Source organism: Panthera uncia, chromosome C2 (genome assembly GCF_023721935.1).
Source record: "Panthera uncia isolate 11264 chromosome C2, Puncia_PCG_1.0, whole genome shotgun sequence".
NCBI classification, from domain to species: domain Eukaryota; kingdom Metazoa; phylum Chordata; class Mammalia; order Carnivora; family Felidae; genus Panthera; species Panthera uncia.
In genome coordinates, this window is record NC_064810.1 from 106,516,931 (window position 1) to 106,535,650 (window position 18,720).

Sequence of the window (18,720 nt, forward strand, 5' to 3'; positions counted from 1 at the left end):
AAGAAAGAAAGAAAGAAAGAAAGAAAGAAAGAAAGAAAGAAAGAAAGAAAATCCTGATACAAATTGAAATGTGCCAGGATAGAAATTGAAATCACCTTTTTAATTTATGAACCAGGATTTACATACAATTGTCAGAAACAATCTATGCGCAAAGTAAGCTTGCGGCCAAAGCTTGAGGGCAGTACTTGTATTTCACTCCACAGAAGAGTAATTCAGGAGTAAACTATAGAAAAGAGATACCTACTCAGATTTCCAGGCAGACCTCTTAGAAATATCTCATTTCACCTACTTTACTTCTACATCTCTTTACTTGTCAATACGATGTCAATGACATATCATGGTTTAATTGTAGGGGTTTTTTTCTCCTTACTCGTACGTGGAATAATAATATATTTAATGAAGTATATTATTTCCCTGATGGCTCCTCCTGAAAATGCTTCCAATCCGGTTCACATCTATTAGTCCAAAATAAAAATACACATGCTTGAGTATGCTGTAAAACATAAAGGACCTTGAAATTTAAAAAAAAATCAGCAGTTCACTTGAAGCTCAAATACATCAAATTGATCAAGACTCTTTAAAATGCAAGTTAAACCAAAGTGTCAACTAGAAAAAAAGTTTATGTTCCATACTCCTGAGACAAATAAATTGGAAACTGAATCTTTAACTTCCTGCTGCCAGTTAATTTCGTGAAAATACTCTTATACCACTACATATTTTTCAAAGTCTGTAAATTAGGTTTCAGTTCTGTTGGTACAGTCATTTCTTCTATGAGCACAAAGCTAAGTTATAAGTCTCAAAAGAGAGAAGAAAAATGCTTTGCAAATGTACAGAGTGTAAAGAGCTGTACAATGAGGTTTACATTCGCTTCTGAGGTCTGAAACTACTTCAGGGTCTTCATTTACCTTCATAATCCTGAGACAAGAGCTTCACGGAGTCTAAGCATCAGTTTCCTTGGTTTAAAAGCGCATATCGCTACCTTACTATCTCTTCTCATTTGCTCAACAGTTAGTTTTTGAATGTTTACGAGGAACTAAGCAATCATTAGCAAAAAAGGACCTACTAGCAAGTGACACTTAGGCAGCACCTTGGAAACAGAATACCATGAGTAAGGCACTACTATCTGACTTAGAACACCAATTCCCACCTGACTTTGAAAATCCCACACACCCGAATAAAATTTAAACTAATTTCTCAAAGCGAGGCTCTAAACAGCATACAGGAGGTACATCTTGCTCAAGTTAATCCCAATTCAAAACTGCAGTTTCCCGCTGACAAAAACGACTTTGTAAGGGTCTGAAAGAACGCCAAGCCAACGAAAATGTTAACACAGAAGTGAAAGCAAAGGTGCTCAATTTCAGAAGCGAGACGGACGAAGAGGTCTAAAGAAAAAAGTGAGTTGGAGGTGACGAGAAGCGCAGCGGCGGCCCAAACGTGCTCTCCCCACACCGAGTTAGCAACTTTTCCAGCATGCCGGGATTCCCCACTTCCCCAGCCCTCGGCGGTGGCGGCCGCGGCTCGCGTCCCGGAGAGGGATCCGCACCGCGGGGAGGGGGATCCACCGCCAACAAACGAGTAAAAGCAGCCAGCGACTGGGGGCGGGGTTAGACCCACGCTCCAGCCCTCGGAGGATGGGGGGGGAGGGCAGCGGAGTGAGGGGCCATGGGCCCTGACCAGGGACTGACCTGGGGACCAGGACCGGAGAAGGGGAGAAGCGAGGGGAGCCGCAGTCACGCGGCCTCGCCGCCGCGGACCCCAAGGCCGGCGTTAGGGTGCGGGGAGGGCCCCACCGAAGGCAGGCGGGAAATGGGGTGGCGGGAAGACGGGAGGCCGGCACGGCTCGAAAGCCGCACGCGAGGCCCCGACCCTGCCCTGCCTTCGGCGGGTCCCCGGAGGTCCACAAAAGGCCCCCAGCCTCTCGAAGGGACGAGGGTGAGGGCTGAGGAAGCAAACACGCACAACCCGCTGGCCTCCCTACCTCCACCCTCCGGCCGCGCTCCCCGGGCTCCGAGCCCCACAGCGGCGCGGGGGAGGCGGGGGCCAGCGGCGCGGCCGCGGGGAGCTGACGCCCTCCCCGACGCCCGAAGACCGGCGGCCGCAGGAACCCCGACACGCAGACAAAATCAACAAAGCACCTGCCGCTCCCGAGGAGAAAACATGCCACAGGCCCCGACCAAGGACTCTCCGACGCGCAGCTGCCCGGGCCGCAGGGCTGCGCTGACGGGCTGGGGGGAGGGGGGGTCGAGCGGTGGTTCCCCGGCCCCGGAGCCTCGCCTGCGCCCGGAAGCGGTGAGGCAGGGACCCCCACGCGAAAGACTGACCTTGGAGTCTCCGTTGCACAGAGCCATCGGGGCTGGGGCCGCGGCAGCGGTGGCCACACTATGAGACGGGGCGGTAGAGGGCTGGCGGGGTCGACGCCGCGGGCCGGGGCTTGAGAAGGAGGCCTGGTCTAGAAGCCGGCGGGCGCCGAGAGGAGCTGGCCGACTGCGAGGCGCCGAATCCAGCAGCAGCCGCGGAACGCGGGCCCCAGCGCCGCGGGAGAGGAGACCAGCAGCGCGCACGCTGCCCCCGCCTCCTGCTTCCGCCCCGGCCGGCCACTGGGAGGAGCCAGAGCCCGTTTGGCTAGGCAGCCAAACCGCGGACACCCCGCAGCTGCCGCCACGGCCAAACAAGCCCGCCTCGGAAGGAGGGGCCTTCGGGGCCCGGCCCCGCCCCCAGGCCCGTTCGCGCCGCCGAGGCCCGCCCCCGGGAAAAGAAAACCGCCGCTTCTCCGGCCTGCCCGCCCGAGGGAAGAAGTGCCCGCGGCGTCTGGCCCCGCCTCCGCCGCCAAAGTCCGCCCCATTTAGGAACCTGCCCCGCCTCCGCCTCCCCTGGCCTGCCCTTGGGAGGAGGAGCCCGCAGCTAACAGCCCGGCTCCGCCCTTCCCGCCCCCGCACCGGGCAACGGGCCGCGGGAGGAGGGGCCCTTGGCGGGCGGCCCCACCTTCGCCCCCAAGGCCCACCTCCGAGAAAACCCTAAGCCTCGGAGAGCTTGTTGTAGGCCTGCCTGCCGGCATCCTTTAACCACTGTGAGAGGCTGGGGACGCGGACTAAGAAGCCTCCCGAGGGCTGGGTCCTTGGGGGGAGCTCTTAGCCGTTTTCGCGGCCGCATCTCAAGTTGAGGGACGTTGAAGAGGCCAAGGCTACTATGAAGAGTTTTGTGGTAACATCTCCAGAGACATCAAAGCGAGACTTGCTCACATAGGGTCCCAAAAGTTCTACAACGGGTGCAGATTTTCAAAAGGAAGAGGTTTGGGAGCGGCGATCCGGTGGGATGGTGGGCCAGGGAACTGGCCGCGAAGTTCTGTTTGCACAGCCTCCAATGTTTTTATTTATTCTGGGGAGGGGGCTACAGTCCTTCCAGCTACTCCTTAGCACCCATCAAGATGAGTTGTTTAAATTTGGTCACCTGGGAGCCTAAATCGGGGTTGGAGAATAAGTAACACTTGGAACAGCTTCCAGATTAACAAAGCCTTCTAACAAATATTCAATTATTACAATACAGCCATTTGCTGAGCTCATGCTATGTGTCAGGCTCTAGTCCAGGTGTCAAGGAGCCTGAATAAGACAACCCGGATTTACGAAACCTCCATTTTATTCTAACCAATTCCGCGAAAGTACTGAGGTCGGGTTTATGTTCTTATACACTTTTTACTAATAAAAAAAAAAAAAAATGAGGCTCGGTGAGATAATGTTCGTCTCTGCCTCTCATTATAGGAGGTAAGGGGTACCTGATCTGGGAAAGGATAGACGGTTTATTAGTTTCAGGAACAAAAGGCCCCAAATCTTATCAGGCCTTGGAGTCAACGAAAGTATTTCACTTACCCTTTTTTGAGTTGAAAAATGGATACTTGAACTTTCTAAAGCCATGGATACTGGGCTGTCTTGGTGGGTCTGTATGAACCTACGGTGTAGTAAGAGGACGGTGTAGTAACCAATAGGAAAGACTCAGTTGCATCAATATTGACCCAGAATGGAATGGAATGTAATATGACGTGCCAGTATTAAGGATTGGCTAAAGCCCATCTATACTAGATAATGCCTATTTTCAATATGTTCTGATGGTCACCTGTGTTTATGGCTAAGCATATCAGCATGTACCACAATCCTTAAATCTTAAGGTCCTCTGCAACTTTTGACTTGACCCCTCCCTTTTTCTTGAAACTGGATTTCTCTTACAGACACACCATTAGAGGTGTCTTTTCACCTGTAAAATTGTTCTTGGTCACTTTTTTTTTTTTTTTAAGGATAGCTCATGCTCTTTTGGTCACCTTTTCCTGCCCCTCTTCCTATATCTTCCTACAGGAGAAGGCTTCAGTGTTGCTTTTCTTCAATATTTCCATTCCTAACCCTCTTCTCATCTTAACTTTTCACCTTGTTTCTCTGGGGTTTTTAAAAATATAAATTCGTTTTAAAATATCTTTTAATAGGCCCTATAACAGCTCTCTCTTCCGAGCTCCAGATCCATATTACCCTGTAAATCCCTAGTTAGATGTTCAATGGCATTTTGGGCCCCAAAATCAACAATTCCAAAACGAAACTTCCCAAATGTCTGTGCCCAATCTCACTGGAACTATGATATTAGAGGGAAAACATTCAGTCTTTCACCCATAAGTTGTAGGTTTTTCATAGATAGCCTTCACCAAGTTGAGGAGGTTCCCCTCTGTTCCTGTTTTGCTGAGAGTTTTGATCAGGAATGGATGTTGTCAAATGCTTTTTCTGTGTCTGTTGAGATTATTGTATGCCTTTTTTTCAGTTTATGTGGTAAATTACATTGATGAGCTGATTTGTAAATGTCAAACCAGCCCTATATTCTTGGGACAAGTTTGAAGGAATCATGATATATTTTCCTTTTTATGTATTGGATTTGTTAAATCTTGATTTCAAATTTTTGTATCTATTTTAAAGAAGAATATTAGCTTGTAGCTTTCTTTTAATGTCTTTGGATTTGGTATCAGGGTAATGCTGGCCTCAGAGAATAAGGTTGAAAGTTTGTGTAGAATTTTATTTATTTTTTAATTTTTTTTTTTTAGCATTCATTTTTGAGAGACAGAGAGAAATGGAGTGTGAGTGGGGAAGGGGCAGAGAGAGAGGGAGACACAGAATCTGAAGCAGGCTCCAGGCTCTGAGCTGTCAGCACAGAGCCCAACACAGGGCTTGAACTCAGATCATGACCTCAGCTGAAGTCAGACTCTTAACCCACTGAGCCACCCAGGCACCCCGAGTTTATTTGTTTATTTTGAGAGAGACAGAGACAATGCAAGCAGGGAATGGCAGAGAGAATCCCAAGCAGCCTCCACACTGTCAGTGTGAAACCAGATGCCATTTGAATCCTGAACCATGAGATCATGACCTGAGCTGAAACCAAGAGTTAGACACTTAACCGACTGAGCCACGCAGGCACTCCCTGAAATTTTACATAGAATTATTATTTCTAAAAGAGTTGGTGTGGAATTCATTTTATTTTTCTTACATGTTTGGTAGAATTCACCAATAAGGCCATCTGAGCCTGAAGTTTTCTTGGTAGTAAGGTTTTTAACTACCAAGTAAAATTTTAAAAAGACATAGGGCTGTTCAGGTTATTTTTTCTTTTTTTAATTTTTTTTTTTTCAACGTTTTTTATTTATTTTTGAGACAGAGAGAGACAGAGCATGAACGGGGGAGGGGCAGAGAGAGAGGGAGACACAGAATCGGAAACAGGCTCCAGGCTCCGAGCCATCAGCCCAGAGCCTGACGCGGGGCTCGAACTCACGGACCGTGAGATCGTGACCTGGCTGAAGTCGGACGCTTAACCGACTGCGCCACCCAGGCGCCCCATCAGGTTATTTTTTCTTGATTGGTCTTTGGCATTTTGTGTTTTTCAAGGAATTTGTCAGTTTTGTCTAAGTTGTCAAATTCATAGGCAAAGTGTTATTTGCAATATTCTCTTATTATCCTTTTAATATCTAGACTCTGTAGTGATGTCAAATTTCTCATTCCTGATACTGGTAATTTTGTTTTCTGCTTTTCCTCAGTCTGGTTAGATAGCAGTTTACCAATTTTATTAATCCTCTCGAAGAACAGCTCTTAGGTTTATTGTCTTTCTGCTTTCTATTTCATTGATTTCCACTTTAATCTTTATTATTTGCTTTCTTCTTCTTACTTTGTGTTTAGTTTGCTCTTTTCCTATTTTACTAAGTTGGAATCTGAGATCATCAATTTGAGATCTTTCCTTTTTCTTTCTTTTTTCTTCTAACTTTTTAATATATTTATCTCTATGTCTCTCCCGAAGAACTGCTCTACTGATATCCCACAAAATCTTATATATGATATTTTAATTTTCATTTGGTTCTAAATAGTGTCTAATTTCTCTTTTGATTTCTTCTTTGACCCATGGCTTATCTAAAAGCCTGTTATTCCATTTCCAAACATTAGAGGATTTTTCAGAGATCTGTTATTGGTTTCTAAGTTAATTCCATTGTGGTCAGAGAATATATTTTGTAATATATTTTGTATGATTTGAATCCTTTTAAATTTATTGAGGTTTGTTTTATGGCTTAGAATATAGTCTATCTTGGTGAATGTTCTCTGTGTACTTGAAAAGAATGTGTATTCTGCTGTTGTCATGTAGAGTGTCCTATAAATGGCAAATAGGTCAAGCTGTTTGATAGTCTTGCTCAAGACTATCAAATTATTTTTTTAAGTTTATTTATTTATTTTTAGATAGAGAGCACAAGCAGGGAAGGGGCAGAGAGAGAGGAGAGAGAGGATACCAAACAGGCTCCAGACTGTCAGCGTAGAGCCCAATGCGGGGCTTGAACTCACAAACTGCAAGATTATGACCTGAGCTGAAACCAAGTGTCATACACTTCACTGACTGAGCCACCCAGGCGCACCAAGACTATTATCTTCTTGATTTTCTATTTGTTCTATCAGTTATTGAGAGAGGAGTTCTAAAATCTCCAATTATACTTGTGATTTTTATCAACTTCTTATAGTTGCATCAGTTTTTGCTTCATGTATTTTGAAACTCTGTTGTTAGGGTCATAAATGTTTAAATTGTTATTGACCACTTTATCATTATGAAATAACGTTCTTTATCCCTGGTAATATTCTTTACTCTGACATTTACTTGTTCCGATATTAAAATAGCATGCCTGGGGTGCCTGGCTGGCTCAGTCAGAATGAGACTCTTGATCTCAGGGTTGTGAGTTCAAGCCCCATATTGGGCCTAGAGCTTACCTAAAAAACAAATTAAAAAAAAAAATACAATTAAACAGCATGCCTGCTTTCTTGACTCATTGTTGACATGGTATCTTTTGCAACTCTTTAACCTGTTTTTGTATTTATGTTTAAAGTGTTTCTTATGGGCAGCAAATAATTGGGTCTGACTTTTATTGTCTGATCTGCTCATTTCTTTTCTTTGGAGTATTTAGATCATTCACACTTTACATGATTATTAATTAATACAGTTATATCTATAATTTAGAGATTATCAAGGCAGTAGCTGGGGAAACTGAAGGCTCATCTCTTTTGTTTCTTGTCTCTCACGGGTCACTGTCCTTTGATGCTTGATATCCAGTATTTTGAAACCATTGCTTCATATATTTTGTCTGAATTGTTGTTGTTGTTGCTGCTGTTGTTCCAGCTGGAGAGTAAATCCAGTTCCTGTTCCTCTATCTTTGCTGGAAGGGAAGTCTGAAAACCTCTTTTAATGAGTAATTGAAGCATTGAAGCATCTGAAACCTACAAGACCTTCACCTGTCTCATACATAATTTTGTCCAGCTGGGGGGTGGGGGGGAGGGGGGGGGGGGGGGGGGGTGGACAACTTAGGCAACATAAACGAGTGATCCTAATACTTACAAATGTAATTTTGTGGTTTCTGGAGCCATTTTTTTAGCTAATAACATTTGATAAAATCCACAGATAGAAATTTTACATGACTTTTCAGATTTGGCGAGTATCGTATCATAAAATACTTATTTCAGGTACAATCCAAGGTCATTTCATCTTTCAAAATGTAAGATATTTTAAACCTCCCATTAAAAAAAATTAACTTTTAGGGGCACATGCGTGGCTCAGTCAGTTGAGAGTCTGACTTCAGTTCAGGTCATGATCTCATAGTTTGTGAGTTTGAGCCACGCATGGGGCTCACGGCTGTCAGCCTGCTCCACATTCTCTATCCCCCTCTCTCTCTGCCCCTCCTCTGCTCACATGCACACTCTTTCTCAAAAATAAATATTTAATAAATAAATAAATAAAAATTAAATGATTAACTTTTAAACTAATGAAAAACATTAGATGCCAACTTAAAATGTGGAAGGAAGTACATTGTTTTTCAAAATCCTTTTAGGGTGGAATGTGAGGGTTTTTTTTTATTGAAGACAACTATTCTAAAATGATTTTTTACTTTAATTTGTTTTAATTTTTTAAAATTTTGAGATAGAGTGAGAGAAGGGGAGGGGCAGAGAGAGAGAAAGAGAGAGAATCACAAGCAGGCTCCACACCATCATTGCAGAGCCCGATGTGGGGCTCAAACTCACAAATCATGAGATCACGACCTCAGCCAAAATCAAGAGTTAGACATTCAACGGACTGAGCCACTCAGATGCTCCAACTGTTCTAAAGTGATTTTTAATCATATATCCCTTGCTCATAATCTTCTTAATAGTTCACCATTGCTCTCAGGATAAACTTAAAACTTCTAACATTATTTTGTCCTTGGAGACTTGGCTAGCCCCTGTTTACTGTATCCTGCTCTCTTACCAATGCCACCTCACTCTACTCTAGCCATATTAAACTGCTTTAGTTCCTTAAACAAGACATGTTCTCTCTTGACTCAGGCCTTTTGTGCATAAATATCTTCTGTCTAGAATATTTCTGTTCCCCTCCCAAAACTATGAAGGCTTGGGTTAGATGTCTCTTCCTTTTTTGTGCTCTCATATCCCTTTCATTAGTACTCACCACCCTCTACTGTATTTACTTGTCTCTGTGCACAGAAAAAACCTGGAAGCAGTATCCACCAGTAGCAACAAGCAAATCTAGCCACTAGATAGCGGTTTCTAAATACTATTCTCCCACAAGAACCAGGTCTTCTTGGAGAAAAGGTTAATTTAGGATCAAAGCAGGGACAGGATGACCGGGAACATCTTTTTTGTGTCAGGAAGTGAGGAAGTGTTCAGAGAATAATGGGGACATGTCAGTTTGGGGGAAGTCCGTTTGAAAGGACTTTTGCTAGCCAAATCTGAGACAATGTATCAAAACAGTGACAGTAAACAAATTATACCCATTGATTAAATTATGAGCCCATCAGTCTCTGATGATATAAATACGAATGATTAAATAGAAAACCTTGTAATAAATAGAATGTCAACTAATAAAACTCAAAAGAATAATTGAATTATAAAGTTATTTTGCAACCCTCATAGAAATAATAAATTCAGTCAAGAAACATCAGTGGATGGTAAAACTTATGGATGAAAGATGGGTCACAAACAGGTTTTATTTACATTGTCTCAAAGTAGATCTCTACAAAATAATTATACAGGAAAAAAGAGTAACTTTATTATGGAGAAAACTGAAGGCACATCCTTTCTCAAGTGATCAAAGTTAACATCAACAGTAGTGGAACAAATGGACATCATAACCCAACTGTGAGTAAACATCAGGCAAACCCAAATATAGGTACATTCCACAAAATAACGGGTCTACAAGTGTTCCAGTTATCTAATGGCTTGCAACAAACACCGGAAAACCTGGTGGTTTAAAACAACACTACTTTGCTACAATTTGAACAAGGTTCAGCAGGGACAACTCTTCTCCATCCTAAGGTATCAGCTGATACAGCCCAGAGCCTGGCTCCACTAGGCCTTAGCTAGTGTGGCTCAAAGGCTGGGAGCTAGAATCACATGAAGACTTTTGCACACTCTCATCTATGACACCTGATCTCGAAGATTCAAACAGCTGAGGGCTGGAATGGCTGCAGCCCATCTGAAATCTCTACCTCTCTATGGTCTCTTCATCACCATAGCCTCAGAGTAACTGGATTTCCTATACATGACCTCAGGACTTCCCAGGGAATGTGTGTATGTTCTGTGTGTGAAAGAGAGCCAAATAGAAGATTATATGGCTTTTTCTACCCCAGCCTCATAAGTGACACAGGTCTACTTCTATTCATGGACTGAGGCACAGAGTTTGTCTGGATTAAGAGACAGAGCTCTAGAAGAACATGGGGAACTGGAAATGTGGGGCAATGCTGGGAAAAAATACAGTTAGCCCAATAATCTTAGCACATGAAGGTCAAGGGAGGGCTGAAGAACTGTTCTAGATTGGAGAAGAGAGCTGAGTAAATACATGCTCCTGGATTGAGTCCTCTTGCTATAAAGGATATAATGGGATAATTGGCAAAACTTGAATGCCCTCTGTAAGGGAAGGACAAATGGGAGCTCTTTGTACTGTTATTGCAACTTTGCTATAAGTTTGAGAATACTGTAAAATTTTAAAAGATAATATACACCATAAAAGCTCCTTAAAAAAAAAATCTTGCAGTTAATCCTTTCTTGAAGGAATGACTATATAATAAAAATAACCACCCATGTATGATACATTCATATGTTTAAATATCATTAAAGCAGACCATTGGATATTATTATCATAATTATATTTTTATTGATTATCCCTGCTGTGCCCTCTGTCCCACTGTGCTCTTAGATTTTAGTCTCCTTCTCTTGCAGCTAAACTGACATCCTGCTGGGAGGAACTGATTCAGCCAAATCCTGTCCTGTCTCCACAGCTAGGAGATAGAGGGGTACAACTTCTCTAAGTAAAATCATACAGTATTTGTCTTTTTATGACTGGCTTATTTCACTTACCATAATGTCCTCAGGTTTCATCCACATTGTAACATGGGACAGGATTTCCTTCCTTTTTAAGGCCACATAATATTCTATTGTGTGTATGTATATACCACATTTTATATATCCATTCATCTGCCAGTGGACATTGGGTGGCTTCTACCTCTTGGCTGTTGTGAATAATATTGCTATTGGAGCATTTGTGTATTAAAAACAAAAAATAGGGGCGTCCGGGTGGCTCAGTTGGTTAAGCATCCAACTTCGACTCAGGTCATGATCCCACAGCCTGTGGGTTCGAGCCCTGCTTTGGGCTCTATGCCGACCGCTCAGACCCTGGAGCCTGCTTCGGACTCTGTGTCTCCCTCACTCTCTGCCCCTGCCCCACTTGTGCTCCGTCTCTCTCTGTCTCTTTCTCTCTCTCTCAGAAGTAAATAAATAATTAAAAAATTAAATATATATATATATAAGAATGAAAAAAGTAACCATAAAATAGCTTGCAGTGAGGATGAAGAAAATGAAGTCCTCCAGGTTTTGAAAGGCAGTATGCTATGTTTTTATGCAAGTAATGCTAACACTTTCCATGGAATTTTTACCTTAAGACTTGATAAGCTGTTTTCCTATATTAAAACCACTTATCTTGGGGCGCCTGGTTGCTCAGTTGGTTAAGCATCTGACTTCGGTTCAGGTCATGATCTCGCAGTTTGTGGGTTCGAGCCCCGTGTCAGGCTCTGTGCTGACAGCTCAGGGCCTGGGGCCTGCTTCGGATTCTGTGTCTCCCTCTCTCTCTGCCCCTTCCCAGCTCTCTCTCTCTCTCTCTCTCTCAAAAATAAATAAGCATTAAAAATTTTTTTTAAAAATCACTTATCTTCACATAATGTGCACGAATTTAGTATTCTGGCAATAGGCATCATAATACTTATACAAATACAGGGCGTTCTACTTGTAACCAATAATTTGATGATTTTTAAAATTTTTTTAATGTTTATTTTTAAGAAAGAGAGAGACAGAGTGCGAGTGCAGAAGGGGCAGAGAGGGAGACACACAATCTGAAGCAGATTCCAGGTTCTGAGCTGTTAGCACAGAGCCCGACTTGGGGCTCGAACCCACAAACCATGAGATCATGACCTGAGCCCAAATAGGAAGCTCAGCTGACTGAGCCACCCAGGCGCCCCAATAGTTTGATGTTTTTATGTTTTTATTTCAACATCTTCCTAGTAATCAGCTCTTCATTCAGAGCCTCGGTTCAACCAAGATGCCACAAATCTGAGCTGAGTAGAAGAAAGCAGCATGACCCAACTTTACTTTGGGCCTGTTACAAGAATAGATACTTTTCCTGAAAAGAGAAACTTGACAAAGTTTGCCTTTCCATACCTACTTCTATTTTATCTAAGATGTCTTTCCCTATTGGTTGTGTGGCCCAACGTAAAATTCCACTAGTTGAAAAAGTAGGTAAGCAGTTAATTAGCATTTCAAAAGACTATAAAAAAATGTGAAGGTGTATCTTAAAGACTCCCAAGGGAATCTCAGGGTGGGACAAACATGGTTACCCAACATAGTACTCATGAATGTCCTTCTTTTCTCCACTTCCCAACCTCCCCCTCACACATTTTTACCTCTTTCTCCAGCTTTCTCCACCTCTTAGCCACTTAAAATCAGCTTAACTTACATAGAATTAAATAATTTATATGAAAGCACTTTAAAATGATAAAAGACGATACAAACTATTAGTTACTTTCAGAATATAGTCCCATGACTAGCACATTGTGAGTACCCAAAACAGTAAAACCTTGGATTGCGAGTAACTTGCTCTGGAAGTATTCTGCAAGGCAAGCAAACATTTCTTGTAAATTAAAAAAATTTATTTATTGGGGCGCCTGGGTGGCTCAGTTGGTTAAGCGGCCGACTTCGGCTCAGGTCATGATCTCGCGGTCCATGAGTTCGAGCCCCACGTCAGGCCCTATGCTGACAGCTCAGAGCCTGGAGCCTGTTTCGGATTCTGTGTCTCCCTCTCTCTGACCCTCCCCTGTTCATGCTCTGTCTCTCTCTGTCTAGAAAATAAATAAACGTTAAAAAAAAAACTTTAAAAAAAAATTTATTTATTTATTCACTTTTGACAGAGAGGGCATGGGGAGGGACAGAGAGAGAAAGAGAGAATCCCAAGCAGGCTCCTCGCTGACAGCAGAGAGTCCCATGCGGGGCTCAAACTCACAAACCCTGAGATCGTGACCTGAGCCAAAGTCAGCCGCTTAATGGACTGAACCCCAAGATGCCCCCATTTCTAATAAATTTTAACTTGATAAAGGAACGGTGTCTTGTAATACAAGTAGTATGTGATACTGAACATCACATGATCACAACTGAGCCAATGGTTCTTGAAATCTGCTTTTGTATACAAGTGCTCTGAATTACAAGCATGTTTCCAGAATGAATTATGCTCCCAAACCAACACGTATACTGTATATGATTGTGGAATCATTTACGAAAGCATTATGTACTCTGTCATTTTAAAAATCATGTACATTAAAATATGGCAAGATATGGGGAAATTTTTATAGCAAAATAACAGGCATAGTAATCTCTAAAACATTATTGAAATTAAGACAAACATCAAGACCCCAATCACGAAAGGGGGAGATCAATTTTAAAAATTAGTCACTACAAATAGTTAATAAACATAATATGCTACTTAAAATATTTTGATATCATTTTCCCAGTCTTCTGAAAATCCCATTAAATAACACAAGAAAAAAATTTAGAAGTAAAACATGGCAATATTGGAAAACCAGGTAGGATGTCATAAGCAGAAAAAAAAATTGCTGGTTGGAGTGCAAAATGGCACAACCACTTTAGAAAACATACTGGTAGTTTCCTATAAAGTTAAATATACACATATTATACAACTCAGCAATCCTATTCTCGGTAATTGCCCAAGAGAAATGAAAACTTATGTTTACACAAAAACCTGTGCACAGTGTTTATAGTGACTTTATTCATAATTGCCCAAAGTGGAAATAGTCCAAATGTCCCTGAACTGGTGAATGGATAATAAACACATGCTGTCATATCCATACAGTGAAATACTACTCAGCTAAAACAAAAAAAGGGGGTGAGGAGAGGGGAGAACTGTCAATACAGGTGACAACATAGATGAATGTGTTTTGCTAACTTGAAGAGGCCAGACTCAAAAGGCTACATATTGAATGATTCCATTTATATGACATTTTAGAAAAGCAAAACTATAGTGAGAGAAAACAGATCAGTGGGGGCTGAGGGATGGGTGGAGAGATTTCCCTCAAAAGAGCACAAAGGACTTTTTGGACTGGTGAAACTATTCCATATTTTGATTGTGGCGGTGGTTATATAACTATTTGTCAAAATAGTTTATATTTATCAAAACTTACAGAACTGTAAAGTAAAATTTTACCGTATATAAATTAGACCATGGTAAACCCGATTCTACCTTCCCTCCCCACCTCCCTGCAAAACAAACAAACAAACAAAACCAAAAAAAAAAAAAAAAACCCAAGCAATGAAAAAATTCTGAGGGATGTATAGAAGACATAATTCAGATGGCAGTGAGCTGGGAAACAAGTCAAGAGATCTGCAACCACACATAAGTATGGGAAGGAACCACTAGATGGTGGTGTTCATTTTTCTATCAGAGCCCAGGAGAGACTTGAAGCTCGAAGATCACAGGCCTGTCATTGGAGCCGTTGTTTGGAAAATTTCCTGTAATCCATAGCTATAACTCCTTGTGTCTGGCCTTGACTTGCATTGGTTTCTGTGTGTTTGCTAAGCCATTTCTCCGAGCCTTCCACTGATTCCGGGGGGCCATCGATATCTTTCCAGTAAAACTCTCTCTCTGCTTTTGTTTTTGTTTTTTGAAACAAACTGAAGAGCACAACGAATAACAGCTGTTAACCAATGCATTTTTTGCCTGTTTTTCTTCATTACAGAGAATTTTGAATATGTACAGAATAAATAGAACGGTAAAATGATCCCCCAATAAACCCATCAGCTTTAAGAGTCATCTTAAAGAGTAAAGAGTCATCTTAAAGAGTCAGCTTTAAGAGTAATCTGCTGCTCTTAATTCATCAAATTTCCAACCATCCCAATCCCCGTGCAAATAATTTTCTACAATCATTTTTAATGAGATAAAATTTACATATTTTAAAATAGACTTATTTTTAAAAAATGTTTAATGTTTATTTTTGAGAGAGAGTGTGTGTGTGTGTGTGTGTGTGTGAGCCAGGGGAGGGGCAGAAAGAGGGAGACACGGAATCTGAAGCAGGTTCCAGGCTCTGAGCTGTCAGCAGAGAGGCTGACACGGGGCTTGAACTCACAAACTGGGAGATCATGACCTGAGTGGAAGTTGGACGCTTAACTGACTGAGCCACCCAGGCACCCCCAAAATAGACTTACTTTTAAAAGCAGTTTTAGGTTCTTGCAAAATTAAGGAGAAAGTACAGAGATTTCCCGTATACACCTGTCCCCATTCATGCATAGCCTCCACACTCCTCCCCCACCCCATTAACAACATCCCCCACCAAACTGGTTCATTTGTTATAACTGATGAACCTGCATTGAATTTCATTTTCACCCTGCCGAGGTCCAGCCCCAGCAGGTCCAGGGGTTCCCGAAGGAAGAACAGCGTCGGTGAAAAAAAAAAAATGGACACAGACAACAGCAGTGTGTTAGACTGGCCGCTTTATTGTAGCAAGCGTGGCATTATATTTGTTAGCAAATTCCTTGTAGTGTGCAGTTGTCTATGTTTCTTGGCATTACCTAATTCTAAAAATGTTCCTTTGTGTAGTCACCCATTAGGAAACAACATAGTTATTTTCTTGTAACATTCCCTCCTACCCTTTCAAGGTCATCTAGCTCTCAACACCTCAAGTGGAATGTCTTACAAGGACATGACTTCTAAATTGTTCCTTTGTGCCATTTGCGGTATGAGGGACAAAAGTATTCGCTTTGGTCTGGGGTGCCAGGAGGGAGCCAAGAGTGCACTGGGAACCCACGCCTTATGTGCTCCCAGAGAGACAATGTATACCTAGGAACTAATGAACCATTCTGTACCTTAACCCACCAGGTCGTTATCATCTGGAATGCCTCCTGGGGGCCAAGTGGGCCTAGGGGTTGGAGTAACTTGTATCCATAGATACATTCTTTTGTTGCCGGAGTGGGGGTTTCGAATCCATTGTCCCCCTTCCTTGGCTGGGAAATATATGGGGCTATCCTTCCTTTAGGTAGAGGAGTCTTTACAGGGGGTGGCAAGGGCTGGATGTAGGGCCATAATTTCCCTGCGGAATCTTATTTCTTTCCCCAGTGGTTCTTTTCCCAGGGGGCCCGTCGTGGGCAATTCCCCAACCAACAAATCCCCAGGTACTTTCATTGGTAGGGTGGCTGCCCCGACCAACGCTAAGGCCAAATTACATAAAAGCAGGAGTATAAGAAGCTTCACTGTCGGGCTGCCCTGCAGTCCCCATCCGTCCACCGCCCGGGCCCTGCCATCAGTCTGGTTGGATAGCTCGGCTTCCAGCATCACCCAAAGTTCATAGTTTACATCAGGGCTGACTCTTGGGGTGTACTTCCATGGGTGTGGACAAATATTTACTTTATGTAACCACCATTATAGTATACAGAGCAGCTTCACTCCCCTAAAGATCCTCTATGTTCTACAACCTATTCATCCCTTCCTTACCCTAAGCCCTGCCAAAGTGTACAAATTTTAACTGTACACTTCCAATTTTTCTTTGAAGGACTTGGTTTAGAAATTCCCAATAGCATAGAGCAAAAAGAAAAAAAAAATTTTTGAGAGAAAACTTAAGAGGTAAATCCAGTCAACAAATGAAAAGTTTACTAGGATTTTCAGGAATTAATAAAGAGGAAAAAAAGAATGGAAAAACTGAACATATTTTGAAAGACAACTTCCCTTAATTCAAGAAAGATTTGGAACTTTATTCAAAGGCCTAAAAAGTATTTATTAAGATTAATAGGGGCGCCTGGGTGGCTCAGTCGGTTAAGCGTCCGACTTCAGCTCAGGTCACGATCTCAAGGTCCGCGAGTTCGAGCCCCGCGTCGGGCTCTGGGCTGACGGCTCAGAGCCTGGAGCCTGCTTCCGATTCTGTGTCTCCCTCTGTCTCTGCCCCTCCCCCGTTCACACTCTGTCTCTCTCTGTCTCAAAAATAAATAAACGTTAAAAAAAATAAAAAATAAAAAAAATTAAAAAAAAAGATTAATAGAAAAACATACATGCACATACCTTCATACATCATGGTGAAAATTCTGAACTCTAAGAAAAAGGAAATTCCACAAACTTCCAAATGGAAAAATAGGATACCACGGTAGGGAAAAACAGGAATACATAGGCAGAGAGGGAAAAGATTAGGACCTGATGTCCCCGTGTGGGAAAAACACATATTTTGGCACAATGCTGCAAGTGTCTGACCACAGCAAACCCCCTCGGGCTTAAGGTTCCTCTTAAGCAAGTAACATACACCACCTACTCCCCCTCAGGTTTCCCTCAGGAATTTGACAACAGACCTAAGTATGGCCATAGACCACCCCTCATACAAAGGAAACGAGCCACTCAGGAATGGACAAACCAGCGCCTAAAGTTGTCCAGCCAATGAGGGAGGACCTCAGAAGGAACAAAGGGGAAGGGAAGAGGGGGGACGACCAGAACCTTATAAAACAAGGACCCTTGTCTATTGTCGGTCGGCATTCACTTTCCAGTGTCCCCTCTCTGTAAAGAGAGCTTTCCTACTATTCTTTCAAATCTTCTACTCTAATAAACTTTTGCCTACTATTCATTTTGTGTCCACCTCTTCATTCTTCCAAGTGGCAAGTCAATGAATCCTGGGTCCTGAGGTAAAAAATCTTGCAACAATACCAGAAAAGGAACAAAAACTGTGTTGATATTAACTAACAATAAAATAATATGAAAACATTTTTTGATGTAATTTATACCTTATTTTTGAGAGATTCAGCCTCAGACCACAGAAAAAATAAATGAAATTTTTAAAAATGTATACATATATAATAAATGTGAACGTATGCTTTTATCATTAAAAAAATACAAATTAAAATAACACCACATTTTTGTACCTGTCATATTGGTGAAGGCTGAAAATTTGATATATAAAGGGTTAATGAGGGAGTGCCTGGGTGGCTCAATCAATTAAGTCTCTGACTCTTGGTTTCAGCTCAGGTCAGGATCTCACAGTTAGTCAGTTCGAGCCCCAGCATTGGGCTCTGCACTGAAAGCATGGAGCCTGCTTGGCATTTCTTTCTCCCTTTCTCTTTGCCCTCCCAGCTTGCTCTCTCTCTCTCTCAAAAAATAAATAAACATTAAAAAATTTAATTAATAAAGGATTAATGAGGATAAGCAGATGGAACTAACCAAAGTTAAACAGTGTAAACTGGCAAAAAATTTTTGTAGGACTATTGACAATATTATCACATTTAATTTTTTAATTTTTTTTAATGTTTATTTTTGAGAGAGAGAGAGTGCAAGCAGGGGAGGGGCAGAGAGTGAGGGAGACACAGAATTTGAAGAAGGCTCCAGGCTCTGAGCTGTCAGCACAGAGCTTCACCTGGGGTTTGAACTCAAAAACTGTGAGATCATGACCTGAGCCAAAGTCAGATGCTTAACTGACTGAACCACCCAGGTGCTCCTTTATCACATTTTAAAAATACATTTTCACCCAGAAATTTTACTTCTAAAATATATACATATATGTGTATACATTATTATCGTACTGTGTGTAAATGCTATATGTTAGATATATTATTATATTATACATATATATAAATAATTTGGAAGGGGATAGTGAAAACAAATCAT

General features: G+C 42.1%; 1 protein-coding gene across 3 annotated transcripts in view; it reads right to left on the reverse strand.

Moving 5' to 3' along the window:
- The window catches only part of GMPS (guanine monophosphate synthase), a 78,996-nt gene extending 75,057 nt beyond the window's left edge, over positions 1 to 3,939 (reverse strand). The window contains exon 1 of one of the 3 annotated variants that reach the window (XM_049628661.1): positions 3,864 to 3,939. In XM_049628661.1, coding sequence (XP_049484618.1) covers positions 3,864 to 3,908 — 45 coding nt within the window. In that variant the 5' untranslated portion in view covers positions 3,909 to 3,939. Of the gene's footprint in view, positions 1 to 2,135; positions 2,270 to 2,321; positions 2,663 to 3,863 lie in introns of those variants that run through there. The other 2 variants (XM_049628662.1, XM_049628663.1) reach the window with 2 other exon arrangements.
- Positions 3,940 to 18,720: the final 14,781 nt, after the last annotated feature.